Source organism: Vanacampus margaritifer, chromosome 11, assembly GCF_051991255.1.
Source record: "Vanacampus margaritifer isolate UIUO_Vmar chromosome 11, RoL_Vmar_1.0, whole genome shotgun sequence".
Classification (NCBI taxonomy): Eukaryota; Metazoa; Chordata; class Actinopteri; order Syngnathiformes; family Syngnathidae; genus Vanacampus; species Vanacampus margaritifer.
The window spans coordinates 10,978,667-10,991,360 of NC_135442.1; the positions used below are offsets into that span (position 1 = coordinate 10,978,667).

The following is a 12,694-nucleotide window of genomic DNA, read 5'->3' on the forward strand; positions in this document are numbered from 1 at the left end:
TTTTTTGTCCCCTCCTTTCACTAGCCCGCTAACTTTTCTTTTCTGCAAAAACGAAACCCATCACATCACTGCTGGTGTGAGTGAAGATGAGCGAAAGGGGGTAGACTATGATCGATTGATATATCAATTCCTCCTTATCTGGAAGGATTATTTTTTGTAACTGTGGGCATGTAAAGCTCTTTGAGACACATGTGATTAAGAGATATATAAACAAACTCGACTTGACTTGGTAATGTGATACTTTGAAATTAATTACACGCTAGTGGATCAAAGCAAAAACGCTTTATATGAATACAATTATAAAACGTAAAATAGAAACTTTCAATAAATAATCTTTAGCACGATTTTGCTATTTTCACAGTGTTTTTTCCTCAAAATTTCAAAGCCACAGTATTGCCTTCAATTTAAAATGCACCATCGTAACACGTCTGGAATACCGGTACAAGGTGCAAATCTTAATCAAACTTGAATGTACTATCATTCTAATTGTCTCTATTTTTAATTTGCACGTAGATGAAGAAAAGAAAAATGATTCAAGCTGTAAAATAATGATGGTTATAAAAGAGCAGCTATCCGGCCTTATTTGAAGGTATCGGGTTCTCATGGCGGCGAATCATCGTCTGCGTCAGAAAAGAAAGGTCTTTCTTCACAATATTTTGTGGTACTGTAGAGGTAGCGGTACTCGGTATTGGTGAGTACTCGAAGAATGAATACTTGTACTGGTATTAGTCTGAAAAAAAAGTGCTATTGAACATTCCTAATCATTGCTATATTAAAAAAACATGCAATATATACAAAATATTTTAAGCGTTTGAAGTGTGCTTAAGGGGAGTTGTATGTGTTTAGTATTTTGAAATGTCCACTTTATATTTAAAAAAATAAATAAAAAGACCTTATTGCGTTCTTGATATTGAAGTGTCCTTTATACCTCCAGCCTGTAGGTGGTGCTGTCTACCCGTGCGTAGTGCAGCCACGTGACTGTCTCCCTCTGCTGCCGAAGGGTAGCCGGACAGTGTCCTCGTCGCTCGTTGATATTGGTATGTACAATGAATGTAAAAAATGCTCATTTTGACGCGTATTGAAGTTAAGGTAATAGCTTTTAGCATGGGGTGCTAAGCTTGTTTTTGTTGTTTCTGTGCGCTTCAGATTGATTACTAGTCGACTCACAAGCTTAAGGCTCCTTTCTTTTAGACGAGCTTCACGCTGCATGAATGATGTCGCCGTCGCTGGCCAATTTATTAAGTACACCCATGCGGTATAAATGAGATCATGAAAGCCTTTATTAAGATAATAATTCTACATTGTTTTAGTTTTAATTGAAGAACACTTAATTTATTTAGTTCACAGTGGTGTTGGGTCAGTGGCGAGAACCTCGAACGCTAGAACCCGTTCCAGGCTCCCAGCTTTTTGACTCTGTGAAAATAACAAAAGTATAATCCCCTCATCATAGTGTTATACACAGTATACATACATTTGATTATCATAGACAGTTTCAACAACAAATTGAGTTTGAAATCAGAAGTCATAAAAATGGTGACAACCAAATATAAACAGTACACTAGAATTCAAATTTGGATTTGGTGAAATAAAGGGCATTGAATCCATGAATTTAAGAACTAGGGCCCAGGGGTGGCCAAGTTCGGTCCTCGAGAGCCACAATCCAGCCTGTTTTCCATGTTTCCCTCCTGCAGCGCAGCTGAATCTAATGATCAGCTAATCAGCACGCTTTGCAGAAGCCTAATAACGATCCTGATCATGAACCAGGTGTGTTAGGGGAGAGAAACATGGAAAACAGGCTGGATTGTGGCTCTCGAGGACCGAATTTGGCCACCCCTGAACTAGGCCTTAATTAGTATTAGGGCTGCCAAGATTAGTCACGACGACGTTGACAAATCAAAATCGTCAACAATTAATATTACTAGTCGACAAGTCATTTATTTGGCACGCTGTTTTTCTATCAAAGACTGCCTCATCTCGCGCTTGTCCCGCTGGCTGGATGTCATGCACAGTAGTGTTCATCCACGGTGTAAACGTAAGCATTATGGGTAATGGAGAACAACTTAAGTAGGCACACTTTTACTGAGCCACAAAATATGATGTGCTGGTGCTGGGTCCGACCTAACACCCTGGCCTAGACTTTTACACAGCAGACCTAACATGCATGTTGATGAAATGTGTCTCTGCTGTTTGTAGGCACCATGCAGGAGAAAAGCAGCCTAGAAAATCATCATCAGCAGCAGTGCTCCAAGTGCGGACACAGCTTCCGTCTCCCGCAATCAGATCAAACCAAACCGACGGACAAACCTGACGCTGCGTCCGGATGTCCGTCCTGCCGGCAAGATGGCAACCCCCTCAGCGAAGGCGAGGGGCGGGCCCAGGCGGGCGTCCGCATAGAGCCGCACAGCTGCAAACTGTGCGGGAAAACCTTCATGTCCTCCGCTCACTTGACCCTACACCTGGCCTCCCACAACAAGGAGAGGAGGTTCCATTGCGGCATCTGTGGCAAGTACTTCCACCAGAACTCTCACCTGGTGGCCCACCAGGTCATCCACAGCGGCAACAGGCCCTTTAAATGCCCCGAGTGCGGCAAGACATTCGTGCGGGCCGCACATCTCAAGACCCACTGGCGAATTCACACAGGTGAGAAACCCTTCAAATGTTCCAACTGTGACAAGGCCTTCACGCAAAAGTCGGGCCTGCTCTCGCACGCCCGAATTCACACGGGCGAGCCGGCCCACAAGTGTGACGAGCGCGGCGAGACTTTCAACTCTGTGCCGCCGCTTTTCCCTCACAAGGCCGAAGAGTCGGCCCTGCAGGGGAACGCGGCGGCGCCCTCGCCTGCACCTCAGCCTGACTCCAGCGTGAGCGACCTTAAGTGCGGCGTCTGCTGCCGCACCTTCATTAGGTCGTCCTACATCAGACTGCATGTCCGCCTCGAAAAGGGGCTGCGGCCTTATCACTGCAAAGTGTGCAACAAGACCTTTGCCAAGCTGGATACGTTTATCAATCACTGCGATAAACATCTGAGGCAGAAAGGGGAAAAAAGCGACGACGACGACAATGTGGTCAAACCCCCGTTGTTCATCCCTCTGTCAAAGCCGCTGCGACCTCTGGAGGTCGCTCAGTTGGCACCCACTGAGGTCACTATGGTGTCCGGGGTCAAATTGTGACTTTATGGCATCTTTATTGCAATTTTGTGGAAAGCTGCATTTATGTCATTGGTTCAATTCACATAGTGAAAGATTTCCTACACTACGTTTAGAATTGTGCATAATAAGCTAAATTGAAATTAGTTAAGTATTTGTATGTTTAACTCATTCACTGCCATTGATGCCTATAAACGTCAAAAAAATAATTTTAACTATTTCTATTAGTTTAACATTTTTTCCACTTTTGTTGACTAGAGTATGAGACTTTTAAAAAAAAAAAAAAAAAATTATGAAAAGATTATTAAAAATTAGGGGTGCCAGGCGATTTTTTAAAAATTGTAATTAATCGCATGACTTCACTAGTTAACTCACGATTAATCACACATTTTAAATCTGTTCTAAATGTACAATAATTTTTTTCTAGGTTTTCATACTCTTGTTAACAAAAGTGGGGAAAAAAATGTTAAATGGAAATAGTTCAAATGAATTTTTGACGTCTATAGCCGTCAATGGCAGTGAATGAGTTAATGATAGTACTGTGTATGACTTTTGACTTTTTTAATTCACTACAGAAATAAATGGACTTTTCTATATTCGGATGAATTGAGATGCAAAACAATGACCATTTCGAAACCCTCAATGACTTCTATGAGCAGCTTCAATAGACCTAACGGACGTTTCTGGAATGTTGACCCTCAGGAAGGTCTGAGCTGAGATTTAAACCTCAGAAAAGTGAGGCAAACTTGCTAATCACAAGCCTACCAAGCAACCTCCAAGATGAAAGCCAAAAAACAAAAACATGCATGGATAAGAAAAGCTCAAATTACTGATAACTAGGGCTGCACGATATTGGAAAAACATGCCATATAGTTGAATATTAAGATATCGATATTAAACCTAAAGAAATAACATTTTTATTATCTAATGCAAGAACAACGCTTTTTCATGTGGCAAAAATAAGCGAGCTCAATGTATTTTTAGTTAATTAATTGTAATTTCCCTGGATAATGATCAACTATTGGATGGTGATCTCACCGGAAAATTCAGATAAAAACATTCAAACTTATTGCATGTCTCTGCGATATTGGCGTTTTTTCCAATATATTGCCCACCCCTACTGATGATAATATTGTTTCATTCTGCATGACTTTGTGATGGCGTACTTGATGCATTACATAGGGGTTGTAGTCTGTGCAGTGGAGAATTTCCAAATACCTTTAGTGTTGCTATTCATGAAGAGATGGAACTGGTCAGTGAATAGTGAAAATCCATGTATAATTGACACCCATTGAAATGCACTGGGGAAATTATTAAATTCTTTTTTTTAAACAAAAAAGTGTAATCTGTGCATATGGTACAAACCACTTGTATATTGTCACTGAAAATGTTGCGGAGAAAAATTCTTCATCCCAGTGGTCTGTATCAGTCACAAGTGAAGGCCCAAAAAAGACCCAGAAACTCAGCAGACAAGCGTCGTTCCAGATGGTGAGACGTTGTCAGCGCCACATGGGGAAGCTCTTCGTACCGACCTAAAGATCAGAAATGGAAGCACATCATCATATTCATGTAGCTCCACTATCTTATTGATGTTACGCTGTAGATGACTAATTTGCCTCCTGTGTGTGGCCGCTGACGTCCCAGTGAAGGGTGACACTCAAGTGGCGCCTCCAGGTGGGATTCCTTCGCAGAATAATGCTTCCACTAATGCAATCTGCGGCGTTAACGCTGACGGGCTCGTCCAGCATGAACAGAGTCTGCTTCCAGTGTGTCGGCCTGGAACCGAGACCTTAATTGAAGACTGCGAATGGTTGCCTTCTGAGTGAAAGGGGGGGGGGGGGTTAAAACCTGAAGGGCCATGACCATCACAAAACCTTAACAGTATTAATGCTACAGGACTAAAAATGACATCACAGATGCTCAGCTCCAATCACAGCTCACCTGTTTACTGAAGCTGAGCTGTGATTGGTTGTTACCTGAGTTCTGAGAAACTGATTTTTATTTTCACTCGATAACCAGTGGCAAAATGGCCGCCTTCTGATATGGATAAAAACTGCTGGGTTTTGCTGCTTAACTCGTATTACACTAACGCAATAATAACCACAATACCATATTTAGGCTAGTGGGGCTGCATAAAATATTTTTTGGGGGTTGACTTTAATATTTTAACATTCTTAACTGTAATACAAGTATTAACTGTCTGACGGAATGTTGTTTTTCTTCAAATTGTTTTACATGTATGATGACCTAGAAGTGTTTTTTTTTCTTCATACAAATATTGACTATGATCATGACTGACATGTAAGGAAGGTGAGTGCGGTGCAATGTTTAATTTGTATCGGTGTTTATAAGATATTGCCATAAGTATTTTACATCTTGTGCTTTGTGGTTGCTTCACAAATATGTACCAGTAACCGTAAATTCTATATTCAACCCGACTGTTAAAATGTAAAAAATAAAATTAGATTGTGCATCTTATCTTTATTAGGGTTAAGGATGTGTTGGAGCCATTCCCAGCCGTTTGCCCACACCTGTTTTAAACGCTTCCTGAGCTGCGAATAAGTTTTGATTTCCACCCATATTGAAATTTTGGTGCGTTCGACTTCAAAGGTTCCACTTTAAAATGCATCAACAAATGGATAGATGATTTATACTCTGAGTCAGGTCCGGTGTTCAACTCTACTGGCGCGCCTCCCTCCTCCAGGCTCTTGAAGTGAACACTGAACCAGGCGGTGAAGCCGTGGAACACGCCAGACTTTTCCAGGTGAAACTGAAACTCGCCCTGCATTTCCTTAGAAATGAAACAACAGTCCTACGCATTTATAACATTTCGCAAGGGACTAACTGTAGGAATGAAAGATGACTGATTGGATGATGTACCTCCAGGTCTGCCACCTGCAGCGTGTTCATATCCAAGTAGATGACGTCTGCAGGAGGGGCGAGGCGGTCGCCTGGCTCCATTGAGTGGCTGAACTTGGGCTTGCCAAAGAACTCCTGCAGTGCGAGAGGCCTGCAGGAAGAAGGCACGACGTCATTTGGAGAAAACTCACATACCCCCCCTCCCCCAAAAAAAGATTTGCGACATAAAGTGGCAAATTTGTGAGAAAAAACAAACATTTATGAGAAAAAATTAAGTATTTGTGACATTATAAAGTGGCAAATTTGAGAAGAATTAAAACAAAACAAAAATTACTCAATTTGCGACAAAATGGCAAAATTGAGAGAAAAATTCAGACAAATTTACGCGAAAAAAAATATTTGCGACAAAGTGGCACATTTGTGAGAAAAAAGTATTTCCACTATTATAGTGTCAAATTTGCGAGAAAATAAATTTATGAGAAAAACACGTAAATATAAAAAAATATATGTATATAAATAAATTTAAAAAATATTTACGTGGCCCTACTACACCATCATAGGATGAGCAGCACCTCATCCAGACTGCTGTGATTTTTTTTCCTCTTCTTTTTCTTGCAGTCCCTCAGTGTGAATGCTTAAAACGATATGGTTAATCTTTGCTAAAGCAACTACTATCTCTTTATTTGAAAACCCGACCGAAAAGTATAATTTAACGAATTCTTACACCGTCTGCATTTTTCACACATGGGACTTGTGACTTGGCACAAACATCCGAGTTTCTCGCAAGTTTTTGAGTTTGTTTCTCGTAATTTTCTTTCACTGAATATTACCCCCCACCCTCTAAAAAAAATAGATTTATACATGGGCCCAATATGATGCTGTATCTTAACACTTTTATTGCATTTAACTATCGTTGCCAATTTTCCCTTTTTTTTCTTTCTTTTTTTTTTTACATTTTGGAATATGTTTTACCCTCCAATTTTTTTTTTTAAGAAAAAAAATGGACATAAGTGTTTTTCGCATAGCAGCGACGCTATGCAAAAAGGCACAACATATAAAGTCGATCCCATCGGTTGGTGGGTAGCACTGCCTCACTTGCCTACTCTGATCGTAGGCCCGTCCCTGATTGTCACATCGGGGCATACATGTCACCAACAAGCATTTATTCAAGACTTTAAATGTTCTCACCCGTGACCCTATATGAGGATGATGGCGACAAAAAATGGATGGAAAAACAAAATCTCCTTTTAGCTTCCAGGTGTCTTACTGAAGCGGGGTGAAGTCCAGGCCGTAAGGATTCTCCCAGAAGGCCATTTTCTCTCCGTAATATCGGTGGGCTTGACATGGCACCAAGGTGAGGGCTGCGGACGAAGGCCACATCGTACCACCTTCCCTCAGCCAGCGGTCCCTGGCCAGCAGGACGGATTCCACCATGAACTCAAACTAGACCGAAAAGAAAGGGGATAACGTATGCTTAAAAAATTCCCATGCCACCTGTAGCAGTAACAAACAGTTTTAACTAATACAGGCAGGGGGATTCTTACCAGCAAGCAGTTGCCCATCCACTCCGACACCAGGACGTCCACCTGCTCAGGTAGTTGGATCTCCTCGGCTCGCCCCTGCAGTACCGTGACCACCTCATCGCATGTGTTCTGCTTCACCAGCTCCCTGGTGTGCTGCACCATCGAGCTCGCCTCCACGGCGTACACCTGCAAGAGGACATTACAACAATGACACAAGATGGTGGGAAAATCTAATAGTAAAATCCTCCTAGACTGTGTTCCTAATTTCTGCATATCCACTAACATGCTGCCTACTCCTACTGTACTCCTACCGCTGCTGGTCGTGCTAGCTGAGCGCAGAACAGACTCATGATGCCCGTCCCGCAACCAAGATCCATCACCACCTTCCCGTGCAAAGAAGCGCTGTTGTTGACGATGACCCGCCTGTACGCCTCTGTGCGGCTCTTGTCTGACAACATCTCCAAGTGAAGATTCTGGTATGGTGTAGATATATTGAAAATAGTTTCCCTCCTGCATGGAAATTGATCTAATAACACTGCAGTGATTCAAGAAAGCCAACCAGTGTTCCGTAAGTGAAGTAGTACTCCTCATCCTGCCACGCATCCTCATCCTCCTCCTCTTCAGTGGCTCCCTGGTGGAGGTAGCTGGCAGGGACGTAACCAAAAACCCCTCGCAGCTCAGCCCACCACCACTCTGGGGTAATCTTGGCATGGATCAACAGTCGATCGCCTTTGTTGATGCTAAGCTGCTGAACACAACAGACATAGGCAAGTTTAAAGTTGGATGTGAATTTAATCAGATACTACCCGTTCATTTTCTACAGCGTTACGTACGTTTTTTTAATCCGATTTACGGCATTCCAATGTTACGAACGTCGTCCCGTGACACAAGCTCAGTGGGCGAGTGGTTAGAGTGTCCGCCCTGAGACTGGGAGGTCGTGGGTTCAATGTCCAAAGACTATAAAAAAGGGACCGATTGCCACTCTGCTTGACACTCAGCATTAAGGGTTGGAATTGGGAGGTTAGATCGCCACAAGATTCCTGAGCGCGGCGCTGCTGCTGCTCACCGCTCCCTCAGGGGATGGGTCAAATGCGGAGAACAAATTTCGCCCCACTTAGATGGGTGTGACAATCAGTGGATCTTATCTTATCTTATAAGAAGGCACACTCAACAACTCTTAACGCAATGATAAAGCATTTGCACATCTTTTTCTGCATAACTACATTATAAACTCTATTTGCACATAGTGACATCATGACTTACGATTGTACGAGGTGTTTGGCAAAATTAAACTCCGATTTGGTCTTTCATACACGTAGTTTGCAATATGATACGTAATGCAATACATTTTACACATTTGGACGTTTGGACGGGCGGACGGACAGACAGACAGACGAACAGAAAGTCCGACAGACAGACAGACAGAAAGTCCGACCGACCAACCGACCTCGTCACTGCAACGCCCTGTAAAGCTCCACAAAACAACATACTCCTCAGGTGGTACCAGATCCTCCTTCTGATCCTCCATTTTTACAAACGCGAATCGAGATGGCAGCGTTAATGATGCTCTCGAAAGACGTAGTTATACATGTTTAAATATATTTATGTTATAACGCGTTGTAGCGGAGTCCATTTGAGCTGGAACTACAGTGTCAAATGTAAAAAAAAAAAAAAATTTAAGACCGGAAAGCACAACTTTTGCAAGCGCTTCCTGATGTTTACGTCACGCCTGGTGCGTTCAAAGACAATCGTAAATATAACATTTTATCAAATTAATTTATGAATAATTTTACAATTAAGAATGGCGTTTAGAGTGTTTTTTCCCCCCTTCAATGTAAATGACATTTATTTTGACAGCAAGGCTGGAAAGTATGCGGATGCGTGAGTGCTTGTTGGCAGAACTTGAAAGAAACGAAACCGATTGTTATGACCATTTTTTCCAGACTTTGTGGTGAATCGAAACGAGCTGTAGTCTATCGATGACTCATCTAACGTAGTAGTAAAGTTATAATTACAGTAAATGTTTGCAGAAAAAAACACGTCTAGGCCCTAGTATAAAACGACGATTGGACAAAATCACCTCTCTATCCCCCCCACGCTGTAACTAAATACACCAATAACAGTTTTACAGCAATATCAACATATTGTTAGATAAGATTAGCCTTTATACATTTTATCTATTTTTAAACGTGGATGCTTTTGTAGTAAACAATGCAGTGCTAGCATCATACTGTAGTTTCAGATACATTTTTGCAATATTTTATTTAAGTCACCATCTTTTATAGAATGATTCAATGATATCAATACATGAAAATATTTATTAATTCATAAACAGCACTGTTCTGCCAAATAATACACGTATTGACAGCGTCTAAAATGCTCTTGTCTTTTCAAAAGTCAGCCATCTTGTCATCCCATCAACTGTCACACTTTGTCTTGGATTTTAGGAAAGGTTTATGAAGCACATCATAAAGACGTCGTGCCTGCAAACAGAGTAATGAAATTCATATTACGTTGAAGTGTTCTTTGCAACAATATAATAACGTGCATGTTTCCCCTTACTTTTTGTGGACCAAGACCTGGACAGAGAACCAGGTCTTCTTTCGATGCACTGGTGATTCCTTCCAAAGACTACAATGAAACAATAGAAATAACTAAAGTACCAATGGACAAAAAATAAGATTTCAGTTGCAGTGACAACTGGTTAAGAGGCACTCACAGAGAAGGTTGACAGTAACGTCATAGCATCTGTCTTGTTTATGGACTTCACAGTGGTCAGGCAGTCTGTCACCTTCAAAACAAACACAAATGTGCGACATTATAAAAAAAAAAAAAAACGATGACAGAAAACTGCAACACACCTTTAAAATTTTAATTGCAAAATTACCTTAGATAAATAGTTTTTTTCAACTTGCTCCTTCAGAAGATCTGCCGGTTTCTTTTCATATGACTTGTATGTTTCCAGGTAACGTCCTGCCTCCTCGGGGCTGCCAGTTTATTAAGAAATAAAAACAAATAATAATACATTTTATATAATATGATGTATGTTTAGAGTCACACTTTTATTAAGTTTAAAAATTGTGCTGATTATATGTTGACTTTTTTGTGTGTTCAGGTATGCATTTGCTGCACAGCAAAGACCACACTGGTGTATATTTTGTTCATTGTAGCTTTCATTGATTTAGTGATTCATTCATTTTTCAACCCAGTTCATGCTTAAGTATAAAGGTTGCACTGTTCACACTGTCAGGTAACAGAAATAGTATTGTTTGTTGTTGTTGTCTTTTAAACAATCAGTCACAGGACTTGCCTCCATGCCAAAATAAGAGTGCAGTCAGCCATGATGCAGATGCGAGCCAGCTCTTTCAATGCATGATGGGGATCTTTCTGTGAGGGAAAACCCCAACAATACACGACATGTTACAAATATACAGAAGATTTAGAAACACACCCTAATTCAAATGTCACATTTTTGTGATATATAATAAAATGGCACTTTATACTCACCACATCCACTTGAACTAGTAAAACTCGAAGGGTGAAGCTCTGCCCAAGCTGCTTAAGTCGATCGTGAATATAGTTTGGATTCAGATTGTGATACCTTAGACTTTGAGACAGGTAATGTAAAAAAATAAACATAAAAAAGAAAGGGAGAAAATGTCAAATATTTTGCAGGTATTTCACAAAATGTTCTAAATAAGCACCACAAACATCCACCTGAGAAAGAGAGCACAAGTTGTCTGGCCCAGGACGTAATCTGGCACAACTTCTCCAAACTCCCATGGGACACTCCTAACAAACTTCAAAATGGGATTTCCCCTCTGTAACCGCAAAAACATAAATTACAGTATGCTCAGGTAAAAATATTGCTCCATGCAGGGAATTCAAACCAAAATTGTAATTGTAATAATATGCCTTTAAAGACTTCTAAAAGCACATAGCATTGAAAATGTACTCCTTAGTTTGTATACCAAGAGGTGGGTCTCTGCAGTGCCTGCCCCAATCAAGTGTATAATTGAACAACCAAGTACATGTTTTATTTGCTCATTTCTGACAATGTGTCTAATGAGCAAGCTGTTCTGCACTACAGCTGGGCTAGATCCAGAGCCACCTTCAAGCGTCCGACACTTTAGTGTCCCCCACAGGTGTGAAACCTCTGCTATCAAGTAAAAGCCAAAAGGTAAGCAGAGCTGCCATAAGTGCATATCACTGACACTGGGTAACTGTTTTACAATGTGAAAAAAAAGCATAATATTGCTTATTTAAGGTTGTGCAGATCTAGCTGATATTCCTTTTGGTTCATCATACCTGTCTGGGGCTGACAACGATGCTGCTCCCAGACCCCGCGGCTTTTGCACAAAGGCTTGGACCGTTTGCATCTCTCTGACCATGGTCGGACCCCTGAGGCTCCTCACTCTTCTTCACCTCATCACTTGCATTCGTTCCTTCCGCGGGGGGCACTATGTCAAGCTCGCTTTGCCTCAGACTGGCAACAGTGAGAGCTCCACCAGTTTCAGATGTGGGCATATCAGAGGATACATCTCGTTGAGGAGGCGCAGACCCTTGAGCTTTCGTTTTGATGATATATTGTGCATAAGACAAAGGTTGGCCCTCCTTTACTAGGGATGCACTTGCATTGGTTTTGTTTTGTCCCACAGCTGCTGATGGTTGAAAGTGCTGCTTCGGCTGAAAAACAAGCATGTCTAACTCAAATGATTGTTAAGAGAATCATAGAAGAACATGCTGATGCATATGAAAAGAATACCATACTTACTGGTGTTCTCTGTTTGGTAAAGGCAGAATCATCCAAATTGATATTAAATCTCTTCATGTCTCAGCGAAAGAATGTTTAAAATAATTAACGAACACAAATAACTTCCTAAAAATCCGTGAGTACTAGAAAGTAAAAACTACATGTAATTTAGCAAACGATATGTACTGTACTGGCTATTTGACGCTTCCATTAGGTGCATGTTGTAGATTCAAGGAAGAAAAATACATTCCACAAGGGCTAATAATGCAAACGGCTTTTATTCCGCTCCCTTGCTAAACACAGTAACACACGCATTTCCTAGTTCTATTTAGCTCCTCCCCCATAGGGCTTATGGGTAATGTAGTGAATTTATTTATCTGCAAAATATTCACATTACATACAGTAATGTATAA

The 12,694-nt window shown here is 41.1% G+C and overlaps 3 protein-coding genes and 1 long non-coding RNA gene across 9 annotated transcripts; 2 read left to right on the plus strand and 2 right to left on the minus strand.

The window, feature by feature from the left end:
- Positions 1–58: 58 nt before the first annotated feature.
- Positions 59–3,632, plus strand: LOC144060615 (uncharacterized). Its single transcript, XM_077580315.1, has 3 exons — positions 59–76; positions 935–1,037; positions 2,194–3,632. The coding sequence occupies exon 3, from the start codon at positions 2,199–2,201 to the stop codon at positions 3,168–3,170; it is 972 nt and encodes a 323-aa protein (XP_077436441.1). The 5' UTR covers positions 59–76; positions 935–1,037; positions 2,194–2,198; the 3' UTR covers positions 3,171–3,632.
- On the minus strand, positions 1,263–9,238 carry prmt2 (protein arginine methyltransferase 2). 4 transcript variants are annotated; one of them, XR_013295953.1, is made up of 10 exons: positions 8,976–9,238; positions 8,088–8,276; positions 7,840–8,001; positions 7,550–7,714; positions 7,273–7,448; positions 6,027–6,156; positions 5,801–5,937; positions 4,763–4,922; positions 4,515–4,678; positions 1,263–1,413 (listed from the first exon to the last, which is right to left on the minus strand). XR_013295953.1 is itself a non-coding variant. In XM_077580312.1 (9 exons), the coding sequence occupies exons 1-9, from the start codon at positions 9,054–9,056 to the stop codon at positions 4,646–4,648; spliced, it is 1,230 nt and encodes a 409-aa protein (XP_077436438.1). In that variant the 5' UTR covers positions 9,057–9,238; the 3' UTR covers positions 4,041–4,645. The 4 variants fall into 4 exon arrangements, 3 of the variants coding, with proteins under 3 accessions (XP_077436438.1, XP_077436436.1, XP_077436439.1); XM_077580312.1 differs by lacking the exon at positions 1,263–1,413 and having other exon boundaries at positions 4,041–4,678; positions 8,088–8,273; XM_077580310.1 differs by lacking the exon at positions 1,263–1,413 and having other exon boundaries at positions 4,041–4,678.
- LOC144060616 (uncharacterized) lies at positions 4,975–11,941 on the plus strand. Of its 3 annotated transcripts, none has more exons than XR_013295956.1 (6): positions 4,975–7,599; positions 7,670–7,748; positions 7,858–8,004; positions 8,070–8,295; positions 11,619–11,708; positions 11,796–11,941. It is a non-coding gene; the product is annotated as an uncharacterized LOC144060616 (long non-coding RNA). The 3 variants fall into 3 exon arrangements; XR_013295955.1 differs by having other exon boundaries at positions 4,975–5,910; positions 6,033–7,599; positions 7,858–8,295; XR_013295954.1 differs by having other exon boundaries at positions 7,858–8,295.
- Positions 9,829–12,454, minus strand: ercc1 (excision repair cross-complementation group 1). The gene is made up of 9 exons (XM_077580314.1): positions 12,303–12,454; positions 11,837–12,214; positions 11,246–11,349; positions 11,036–11,135; positions 10,839–10,915; positions 10,416–10,515; positions 10,248–10,319; positions 10,091–10,159; positions 9,829–10,011 (listed from the first exon to the last, which is right to left on the minus strand). Exons 1-9 carry the CDS (start codon positions 12,357–12,359, stop codon positions 9,946–9,948), a joined length of 1,023 nt encoding a protein of 340 aa, XP_077436440.1. The 5' UTR covers positions 12,360–12,454; the 3' UTR covers positions 9,829–9,945.
- Positions 12,455–12,694: the final 240 nt, after the last annotated feature.

Excerpts from the sequence above, each read along its gene's own strand:
- LOC144060615 (XM_077580315.1), top strand. The coding sequence starts at position 2,199 with ATGCAGGAGAAAAGCAGCCTAGAAAATCATCATCAGCAGCAGTGCTCC.
- prmt2 (XM_077580310.1), bottom strand. The coding sequence starts at position 9,056 with ATGGAGGATCAGAAGGAGGATCTGGTACCACCTGAGGAGTATGTTGTT. Across the intron at positions 5,938-6,026 it reads TGCAGGTGGCAGACCTGGAG|GAAATGCAGGGCGAGTTTCA; the intron begins GTACATCATCCA and ends TTCATTTCTAAG. Across the intron at positions 4,679-4,762 it reads TCAGCGGCCACACACAGGAG|GTCGGTACGAAGAGCTTCCC; the intron begins GCAAATTAGTCA and ends TCTGATCTTTAG.
- ercc1 (XM_077580314.1), bottom strand. The coding sequence starts at position 12,359 with ATGAAGAGATTTAATATCAATTTGGATGATTCTGCCTTTACCAAACAG. Across the intron at positions 10,516-10,838 it reads ACTCTTATTTTGGCATGGAG|CCCCGAGGAGGCAGGACGTT; the intron begins GCAAGTCCTGTG and ends ATAAACTGGCAG. Across the intron at positions 10,160-10,247 it reads CGTTACTGTCAACCTTCTCT|TCTTTGGAAGGAATCACCAG; the intron begins GTGAGTGCCTCT and ends GTTTCATTGTAG.